At 43.3% G+C, this 10,315-nt stretch overlaps 1 protein-coding gene across 4 annotated transcripts; it reads left to right on the top strand.

Annotated features, from left to right (window-relative positions):
* Positions 1 to 1,834: 1,834 nt before the first annotated feature.
* On the top strand, positions 1,835 to 7,644 carry asb6 (ankyrin repeat and SOCS box containing 6). 4 transcript variants are annotated; one of them, XM_061768760.1, is made up of 8 exons: positions 1,835 to 2,239; positions 2,327 to 2,588; positions 2,669 to 2,815; positions 2,929 to 3,104; positions 4,080 to 4,186; positions 4,487 to 4,595; positions 4,979 to 5,065; positions 6,533 to 7,644. In XM_061768760.1, exons 3-8 carry the CDS (start codon positions 2,706 to 2,708, stop codon positions 7,246 to 7,248), a joined length of 1,305 nt encoding a protein of 434 aa, XP_061624744.1. In that variant the 5' UTR covers positions 1,835 to 2,239; positions 2,327 to 2,588; positions 2,669 to 2,705; the 3' UTR covers positions 7,249 to 7,644. The 4 variants fall into 4 exon arrangements, with proteins under 4 accessions (XP_061624744.1, XP_061624746.1, XP_061624745.1 ...); XM_061768762.1 differs by lacking the exon at positions 2,327 to 2,588 and having other exon boundaries at positions 1,835 to 2,016; XM_061768761.1 differs by lacking the exon at positions 2,327 to 2,588 and having other exon boundaries at positions 1,835 to 2,016; positions 2,612 to 2,815.
* Positions 7,645 to 10,315: the final 2,671 nt, after the last annotated feature.

The following is a 10,315-nucleotide window of genomic DNA, read 5'->3' as shown; positions in this document are numbered from 1 at the left end:
GAAGTCGTTTCGATATTTTTCTTTGTATTGATAGATGAGGCTTCAATTGCATAGTCTTATTTCCTGCGGTCCTCCTCTCGTCATTTTTCAGTTTAACTCCACACTCGAGTCTGGTAAATTACTATGCAGAGAAAAGATCGACATCTTTTCTGCATTGAATTATGAATCTTAAAAAGCAAAAACTTTACTACCCTTCCATACCCTTTGGTCCCAGTAGCACAATAGAGTACTAAGATAAATCCAATCATGGTTTACAGTGAAACGTGAATCAAACAATACATACATATATACATTGGAGCGAATCAACAGTTACTGTGATACAAGTTTAAGTACTGAATTGGGCCTTCTTGTCCTTCCTCCGACAGAAACGGGCCGTGTCCCCTTCTGGTACTTGTGACCACATCAGCGGCAAGCTACAGATTTACCCCCCCCAAAAAAAGGGAAACAGAGATTGCTATTTCACCACATCTCTTTAGCAGGCGTGCTTACAAAGTCTTCAAAAATATGGAAGTGATTTGGAAAAGGTGAAATTCATTCAATGTATTATTCTCTTTTTAATCCCTCAAGGGTAAATTGAACTCACATTCTGATGATCATTTGGGTTGCAGTGCACAATTCACCACACAGATAACACACTGTATATATATATATATACAGGCGTGCAAAAAAAAAAAGAAAGATGTCAGAGTGAAAGGAGCGTGCAAATAGTGTGCTAGGACTGGAACCACGCCACCGCAAAATAATAACTAAAATAAATCATAAGCAAATGGCTCAATGAAGGTGAGTAGCCTACAGAGGAACTGAAAGCATCCATCCATTTGCAACAGCGCTTATCCTGGTTAGGGGCGCTGGAGCCTATCCCGGCTGACTTCTGGCGAAAGGCGGACTACGCCCCGGACTGGTCGCCAGTCAGTCGGGGGGCACACATAGGCACGGACAAGCATTCGCATTCACACCGTCACTGAGTGGGAACCGAATCCGCACCAAAGTCAGGCGAGTGGACCACAACACCATCAGTGACTCAGGAACTGAAACCTTTTTTTTTAAATCTCGGCATGAAGGATTTACAGCATTGCTGCCATCTAGAGGCTACGTATGCCTTTCATAGAGATTTCCTGTAAATTTGAGGCTACAACCCCCAAATTGCTCGATTTCATGATTTTATATATATATACATATATCCTCATAAAATTCACGATTATTCCTTTGCTTAAATACTCCATACACACGTTTACAAAATGTATGAGCAGATGAGCTCTTTTCCAAAACGAGATTTAAAAACAACAACTTTGAAAATGATACCTCTTTGCCATGCCATTTATTGTGGACTGGCGTTATGGTTTTAAAAATATATATATATTAGAAAAGAAAGATCCATCCATCCATTTTCTGAGCGGCTTTTCCTCACGTGGGTCGCGGGCGTGCTGGAGCCTATCCCAGCTATCTTCGGCCGACAGGCGGGGTACACCCTGAACTAGTTACGGGCCAATCGCAGGGCACATATACACCATTCACACTCACATTCAGAAATGTCCAAAAGAATTATTTTGAAACGTTTGTGTAGCATGACAATGAGAGTAGTGACAGCCCGACAAGGTGTCCACAAAATTTGACCCATTTTGAGTGCTTTTGCAGTGTAACATTGGGCAAATATTGCAAAAAATCAAGATGGGTTTACGTTGATAAATTCAAAATTGTAAAGTCAAACGAGTAGCTTGTCACAAATTGTCAAACAAGCAGGCCTAATATTTGTCAACAAACGGATTGATGTCACAATGATGATGACGATCAAACCATAGCAAGCGGAACTGTGTTTCAGAATCGTGTTTCTGTGGGGAGCAAAACGTGAAAGGAACAACGGACGTTTCCTGTTGTCAAAATGACAAAAAAGCGACAGCGAGTGTTCACTCCAATGTTCACTGTGCACGTTGTTTACATGATTGTGCAGTTCCATGACGATATCAACTTTGTCAATGTTTCACTAGGACACGCAACGGAAAGAAAACAACAATCGAGGCAAGATTTTACGAATATTTGACGGCCCATGACTTTTGTAACAACAAGGTGGCGGAAGGTTGAGCCCGACCTCTTTAAGCGTCGTTTGCCAGTCAAGTTCCGTCACCAAGATGGTAGCTGCTCTGAACCTTGAACCTTCTCGATGTGTTGATGGGGTTTGACTTTGGAGCTCTTGACGACATTGATGGTCTTGTTTGGGGTCGCTCCCGCCTTTTCGAAAAATGTAATTTTTCACACACAATAAACTCGTTCTTCATCTGTTGAAACTAGTACTGATACTAGATTTTGTTTAATATTTTATCTCCCACAGGCGTCGCCTTTTCTCTCTCTCTCTCGCCTTGAAACTACAAACATGATGGAAAAGGAGACGCTGGGTTACAATATGGTGGTCATAAAGCATGTGGCTTGGATTTAACCAGCAGACAGATCAGTCACTCTCAGGGTCCAGACTTCCTTTTAATTAAAATTTAAAGGAAGTCTAGAATTTTAAATGAAAAGACTGAACCCGTGTATGGATCCACTTGTAGCCATTCGTGCAACAGAATGCTAGCTGGAGTTGAGATTATCATTATGTCAGTATTTTGTGACGTTTCAGTTTGGCGGTGTGTCTGGACTCTTTGTCATGGAAACGATGTGCCTTGGCCCCACAAAGGTTGGGAAACACTGCTTGAAGAGGTCGGGGAGCCACCATGCCTTTCCTCCACGGATTTCGAAGGATCGTATATGAATATCAGCCGTTGGTGGATGCTGTCATGGGTGTGGTCGGGCAGGAAGAAGTAGACTGGTGTCACGCGAGCAGGTAAATATGAAGTGTGTCTGGGGTGTGTCATGACAGTAGTAAGAACAAGGCAGAGTCAGTATCTTACTCATTTCAAATGTAATTTGACTTTCTCCTTTTGTTTTCTGACACAGAAGTCCGGAAGATGAGAAATGTCTGTGCAGTGCTTTGGTGGAGCTGCTGGAGCGAGAGTCCCAGTCTGAAGTGTTCTTGGAAGGCATCAGCTATGCTCTGTTTAAGGTGGCTGAGCAAGGACAGGTGCAGGCTGCTCAAGTGCTTCTACGGTACAGAGCAGATCTTAATTTTGTGGGTGAGTTTATATGCTACTCTGATCTCTCTCTCTGTACAAATTTATAAAGATTAAATATGCTTGGATTTTAGATATAATGGCCAATCCTACGTCGTTGGTTTCAGCATATTAAAAAGTAGAAACAAAAATGTCTTTTTATGCTTTTTGGACAGCTGCAACTTGCGTTCTCCTCTGCCTTTCATCCTAAAATTGACAACAAATGAACATGATAAAGTCTAGTTAAAATGTTCGCTGAGTTGACTTTGACAACTTTATTCAAAGACTTTAATATGGTAAAGTAAGTTTTTCAGCCGGTCCGTTGCGCAAGGAAGGTTGCAAGGCACTGTTGATCTCTAAGAACAGCAGGCACACCCCCTTTTATGTTGCTGGACCTCCAAAAAGGTGTTCGGTCACGAGCACAGTATTCTTACTGGATTACACCCACTTTTATGTTGCTGGACCTCCAAAAAGGTGTTCGGTCACGAGCACAGTATTCTTACTGGATTTATTTCATACAGAATAAAAAAAAAAAAAAAACGCATGCCTGCAAAGTGTAATGTGTTAGGAGCAGTGCACACGTCTCACTGGTGACGACACATCCGCTACGGTTGCTATTTCAAGTGTGCTATATTTCCCAAATGGAGTTGTATGGCATTCGCAAGTATCAGGAAAAGTCAATGCTCCATGATTAACAGCCAGCCTCAGACTTCAATGAGTCAACTCCTCTTTGGTGGTGGCGCGCACATTTCCAGGTCACGTACGGTGGGCGTGTCAGAAGTCTGGATGGGAGAATGCGTGTCGGTGGAATGTGTGTAAGCCGGGCGCGTTTAAAAAAAAAAAAATATATATATATATATATATATATATATATATATATATATATATATATATATATATGCACGAAGGGGAGAATATGGCCCTCGGAGAAGACAATGCATTCTGTATGATCTTTTTTTTTTCATTAATTTGGGGTTGTTTTGTTTTTCAATTCCTCAGACCCAGTGTCTTTCTACAATCCATTGCATATAGCAGTTCTGAGGAACAGACCAAACATGGTGAAACTGCTCGTCGAGCACAAAGCTGACATTGAAAAAAGAGACCAGGTAAGTCGAATAGTATGAATTATAAAACTAATGAGCTCGATTATTAGAGCTATCTAAAATGCTTTTGTTAATTGTCATGTTTTGCAGTGGCGTAGAGCTGCTCTGTAACATACAAGGGATGTGTCTAAACTTTAGTTTATGAAATTTTGTGTATGCCACTATGGCATTATGTTTATGAAACTAGTACTGGTGGTGTCAATTACTTTGTGGCCAAGTACATATGTTCTCTTTGTTTGCTGTGTTTTGCATTTGTTGATTTTTTTACACACAAAAACAATCTTTAATTTTTCCACCCATCAGATCCACGAGAGCAGCCCCTTGGATCTTGCCTGTGAGGACATGGACCGTCTGCCCTGCCTGCTGGCGTTGCTTGACCTGGGTGCCAATGTGAATGCACAGGATAAACGAGGTACATTAACCTACGTTAACCTCCTAAATTCACGATAACGGCATGTTGTTGTTTATTTGCATTGCAAACACACCTGAAGGTACAGTCACTTCCAAATCGTACCATATAGTGTCGCAACTGCTTGTCCTCCCAGTCGTACCCGCAAGCATATTTTTAATATTCTACTCACCACTCATGCGCTTTGAGAATTTATGTTATGGGAGTAATGTCTCGTCACAGTAACTTTGAGACCCGTTTTTAATAACATGCATTTTAATCACAAAAATGCCCTCTTGTTAACGGCGGGCATTGTTTTTATATAAAAACATTCATGTGTAAATAGGGCTTCATAGTTTTGGATTGATCTTGTTTATGGAGTGATTGTTTTGATATTGTTTTTAAAGGAAAAACACCTTTGCTTCATGCCTTGGCAAGCAGTGATGGCCTAACTGTGAACAACACTGAGAACATCCAGCTTCTCCTTCAGAGAGGTATTGACCACACGTTGCTATGATCACTTCACATTCTTGACGACGCATTGATTAAAAAAAAAAAACATCAAACATCATCCTACATCCTGAAGACTTGGGCCTGATACCCACATGAGTTTTCATATCTTAAAAGATTTTTGTATCTGTGGCAGACCCCACGCATAAAGATAAAAAAAATCAGCCATTTAACAGTTTTGGTTGTATTTTGCGTGGTGTGTTCCGATAATCTCCCCACAAAACACCACGCGCACAGATTCTGATACACCGTCGATCACCATACGATCTTACGTGATCTCACAAAAACGGAGACGTGTCGATCTTTGCCGACGGCTGACTGTTGCCGAAGGGAATGGAGGCAGAAGTGGTGGAGATAAAGAAAACAACTTGCTTGGAAAATACTTCTTGCCGCCTGGGAACCAACTTTTATACACAAAAAAAACAAAAAAAAAACAACATTGGGTAAGACATTTGTTTTCATTTACTGCCACTTCGTTGCTCCTCACTCAGGGTGCTTCTTTGAATGGCTACATTCTCTTTCACGTCACAATTCATGGCGGCATGACTCGGGCAGACGTTGGCTTTCCTCACGCAGGAAGAGATTGGGTTGTAAATACTGAACGCGTTCACGAGGGAGGAATCCACACTTAACACACCTAAGGATGATAATCTAGGATAATTTTATAAGAGTTTGATGTGCTTTGGTCAGGAAAATCAACCCGATGGTATTTACGTGCGAGTTATTTTACTCTGACTGCTTTGGGAGTTTAAAAAAATGACAGATCATTTGATCATCATTAATCATTTGTCTAAAATATGTATTTTATCGATATGTATGGACATGCATGTTCAACTAAACTAGAGCAGAGGCAATTCTGTATTCCAACAATGTAAATAGCAGGTTATAAGGACACTCGACAGCCCTGCAGAGAATTTCAGTACATAAACTCAAGTCATAACTTGTCTCTATTCTACATATTCACTAGAAGCAGTTATTTAAAATATACTTAATGGTGTAATATTTTTGATTTATTTCAAATAAATATATATAACTCACCGATCTACATATTTCGATCGAGTCAAACTCACATGATGGGTGTGTCCCATCTGTCCATTTACGCTGCAGTCACATTTCAAAAATTAAATCCGTTAACAGATTTCTTAATAAAATTTGTGCGTTTATACACTTTGCACATACTTTATTATTATTTTTTTTTTTTAAATAATAAATTCTGCCTTTTACTTACGAAAAGGAGTATTGCGAGCGCCCATAGAAATGTAACATTTTCAAAAATCTGCATGGCCTGTTCGCAGACTCATTTTTGGAAAAAGAGAACAGAGTTGACCTGTTGCAAAAGTCATTTTGGAATACCAAAACAGTGAGGGGAAGAAAAAAAGTTGGAACCAGTAAAGCCTTGTCATATCAAAAGATAGGAAACTTCAATTCAAGAATGTGCACCTTCTGCACAGGTGCTGACGTGAAAGCCGTTACTGAAGATGGCGACACAGTTGAGTCCTCGTTGGTGTTTCTGGTCAAGGAGGCGCTTGACGCCGACCCCGAGGACGCTGCCCAGATTGGAAGATTCTGCCTTCAAACCGCACGCTTACTGCTGGCCCACGGCGTGGATCCAAGTTGGGATGCGAACGACTGCGAGTCCTCGCTGCCCCGAACGAGCCTGGAGCACTTTGACCTGCTCTTCCCCCTGGCCGTGCTGGTCATCCAGAGCGGAGCCTCTTTGGCGTGTGCCCACAGCGACTCCTGCTGGCGAGCTTCCGCCATTATTTTCCAACGGCTGCAGACGGCCCTACGGCAGTGCTCTGATCCGAATTACGCCTCTGAGCTCCTCGAGCGAGCCGAGTTGTTGCTGGACCTAGCGAGGGTCAACCACCCCACAGTCAAGCTGCGTTCCAGGCCTCAACCGCTTACGTTTGGACAAGACCCTCACCCATATAGTCAAGCTCTACAAGATCTATACAGCCGGGTGGTCAAGCATGATGCGTCCCCTCCTGCTCTCAGATGCCTTTGCAGGGCTTTTATAAGGAGCCACCTGCGACCCTGGCCACTGGAAGAGAGAATCGATGCTTTGCCCTTACCAGACAGACTGAAAGGATTCCTTCTTCCTGAACGCACATCCAAGCCAGAACCTGGTTGGGACTGTTTTAAGCCTCAGCAAAGCCCGCTTTGATCATCTGATGCGTACTATCACCATTTTGTTTTCGTACTTCCTGTCAATTATGTACAATAATGTAAAGCAGCTGTACGTTCCATCAACTACAGCAGAAGACCTGCAAACTATCGAGGCGTGTGGCTTAGATTCAATCGTGGTGTATTTGTGCCTTCAGTTTTTCAATTGAGTCAAATTGATTGTAGTGATTTGCGATGTGATCAAAGATGTGAGGCTGTTAGGGTGCTGCAATTCAATATGAATGTCACCAGGTGGCAGTATTTCTCTATTGGGTATTTACGCTGCAGCCTGCTGAAGTTGTTGTATTGACCTATCTCCGCAGTGATTGTGTTGTGAAATTAGTTTTCTTCCCACTGAAAATGAAGCTGGACTAATAAAAAGTCGCACACACGCTCACACATTGTGGTGATGGACTATTTCTGTTTGTCAACACACTGCACAAAAATGTTACGACGTAGTAATTCCCGAATGATGCGGTGAGAATGCAGCATATCTACCTTCACCGACTCTCATACATATAAACTGCCTAGTTAACCAAACATTGTAGTTAATGTTAAAAAGTGTGAGCATGAGGTAAAGTGTTGAAATGTGGCGAGTCCAAAGGTGCAGCTCGAGTGCCCTATGGATGGATGCTTGCTTGTACTTGGCTTGGCTTCGCAGTGACATGGAAAGTTTGACTAAGCATTCTTAATTCTTATGTTTAAACTCAAATGAGTTTAGGGATGATTTCTTTCCTCTCATGCGCTCCCTCCCATTTTCAGAAGAAGCCTGTCTCCTCTGTCTCTGTCTCCTCTTGGACAACGGCACATATGAGAGACGGCTTGTACATGGGTTCCATACGCTATATGGTGCTGGCATCCGTGTGTGTGACAAGCAAACTAAATAGGACATTGTGTTACACAACTAACCCCATCCTGACATTGCCGAGGCTGGAGTGGCTCCAAGGCTTGCAGGCGCTCCAGCTCCTCTCGGTTATCTAGGTCACAGCCTCTGAGGAGAAGCGCCTCAGCAGCAGCAGCAGCAGCAGCAGCCCTGCATGACACACGCTTCACTCTCCTGTCTGCCTCAATCTGCCTGTATCCTCTTGACAAAACCTCAACACCGGCCCTGGCTGAAGCAGAGGAAGGGAGGGGGTTTGCAGGAGGCACAAGCTTTTAAAGCTACAGGGATGAGCAAAGCTGGCTCACATTTTGTGCGATGTACAAGATGTACAAACACAATCCATCCAGTCAACAATGGCGTATTTGTTTTCATTCCGGACAAAACGGCCTCCTTCCACAGTCTCCACCGCCAGCTTGATAGAATCGAGATAGTCGGGCGTGGGCCGAAGTCTGCTGTCTCCATCCAGCATTTATTGGAAAACGGTGCGGGTGAAGCTCTGAACTGAAATTAGTTATTGATCTAGTCTCTCCCTGAAGCCCGTGAGTCTTTCCAGCACACCTGCTCATTCTCTCACAGCCTTTTCTTTCACACGAGCTTTCATTCAAGCCCCTGCATGTTTTCTAAGGCCTTTATTTTCCTCAAATTATACTTTTCCCACACAGACTTCGCTACATAATTAGGTCCTGCTCATAAAAAAGGAACCACTCACAGTTTTGAATTTAAAGGTTTTAGCACGTTTTGGTGCACACTTCGGTGGGGAGGAACAGAAACTCTTGCATACTTTATTGCTCACGATTTCTTCTTAATAACGCCAAAGTAATAATGTAATAAAATAAAGTCTTCCTTGCTATTTTATTGTCTTGTCTACTGTCATGCTGTTCTCTGACAAGGAGCTAAATGGAAAAATTCGCAACGTGCGTTTGATCCTTGTATCAGCCAATACATTTCCAAGGATGGTCAACTTCTATGCCTTTCTGTGACTCTTCCGGTCTCTCTCAATCTCTGCTGCAACCCGCTGGTGACACTACAAGCAAAGCTTCCACTTGCCTCTGCGAACATCCCGTTGGAAGCCTCGCAACGGCGAGCCACTGTGGATCTTGGTCAAAGTCCAAATGTGAACATTATGAGGACCGGAACTGAACCAAGACCAACAATCTGTATATCAAATTCACTGATGCTCTACAATTCTGCAGCACGGCGAGTCATGTGGCTAGCACGTATTCCTCATAGTCAGAAGTTCTGGCTTTGAGTCTGGACTCAGGCTTTTCTATGTGGAGTTTTTACATGTTCTCCCTGTACTTGTGTGTGTTTTTTCCAGTTCCTCCTACACACACACACACACACACAAAGTGCCTCTTGAGTTAATTCAAAACTAAACCGAAAGAACAAGATCCCGGATACAAGCAGCCAAAATGAGTTCCCGGGCTCTCGCTTAGAGAACTGGTGAGAAGCTCGGTCATCCGGGCTCAGAGTAGAGCCGCTGCTCCTCCGCATCGAGACGAGCCAGGTGAGGTGGCTGGGGCATCTGATTCGGATGCCTCCCGGAAGCCTGCCCGGTGAGGTGTTCCGGGACACGGCAGAGAGACTACGACTCCCGGCTGGCCTGGAAACGCCTCGGGATCCCCTCGGAAGAGCTGGATGAAGTGGCTGGGGAGAGGCAAGTCTGGGCTTCCCTGCTGAGGCTGCTGCCCCCCGCGATAAGCGCAGGGAAACGGATGGCTGGATGAACTGCTCATAGGTGTGGATTGTTTTCTGGCTGGAGTCAGAGAGGGAAGTAATTATTTGATTTGCTGCTGAATTTGTAACTTTCCTAACTACCCAAGTCTCTACTATTGATGTTTGTTTATAGATTTTGACTGTTGAAAGAATATCATTAAAAAATGTTTGGAAAAACACAAGTTACAAAATGCAGTGCAGTTTATTGCGTGAAATAAGTATTTGATCCTCAAGCAAAAGACAGTATAGCACTTGCAGGCAAAGTCGGCAATGGGATCATCCTTGTTGTTGGTCACCAGGACACAGGTCAGGAGGGACTTTTGCCCACTCCTCTTGACAGAAACTCTCTTAAGTCATTGACGTTTCTTGGCTGCCGCTTGGAAACTTGAATCTTCATCTGCCTCCTCAGGTTTTCTGTTAGGTTCCCAACATCTGGACACTGACTAAACCGCTCCATGGACTTCTTGAG

The sequence above is a fragment of the Phyllopteryx taeniolatus genome, chromosome 3, assembly GCF_024500385.1.
Source record: "Phyllopteryx taeniolatus isolate TA_2022b chromosome 3, UOR_Ptae_1.2, whole genome shotgun sequence".
Lineage (NCBI taxonomy): Eukaryota > Metazoa > Chordata > Actinopteri > Syngnathiformes > Syngnathidae > Phyllopteryx > Phyllopteryx taeniolatus.
Note: the sequence above shows the minus strand (reverse complement) of the source record. Positions and strands in the feature narration are given on the sequence as shown.

Coding starts and splice junctions, on each gene's coding strand:
- asb6 (XM_061768762.1), top strand. CDS start 2,706: ATGCCTTTCCTCCACGGATTTCGAAGGATCGTATATGAATATCAGCCG. Junction 4,187..4,486: donor ACATTGAAAAAAGAGACCAG/GTAAGTCGAATA, acceptor TCCACCCATCAG/ATCCACGAGAGCAGCCCCTT. Junction 5,066..6,532: donor CCAGCTTCTCCTTCAGAGAG/GTATTGACCACA, acceptor CCTTCTGCACAG/GTGCTGACGTGAAAGCCGTT.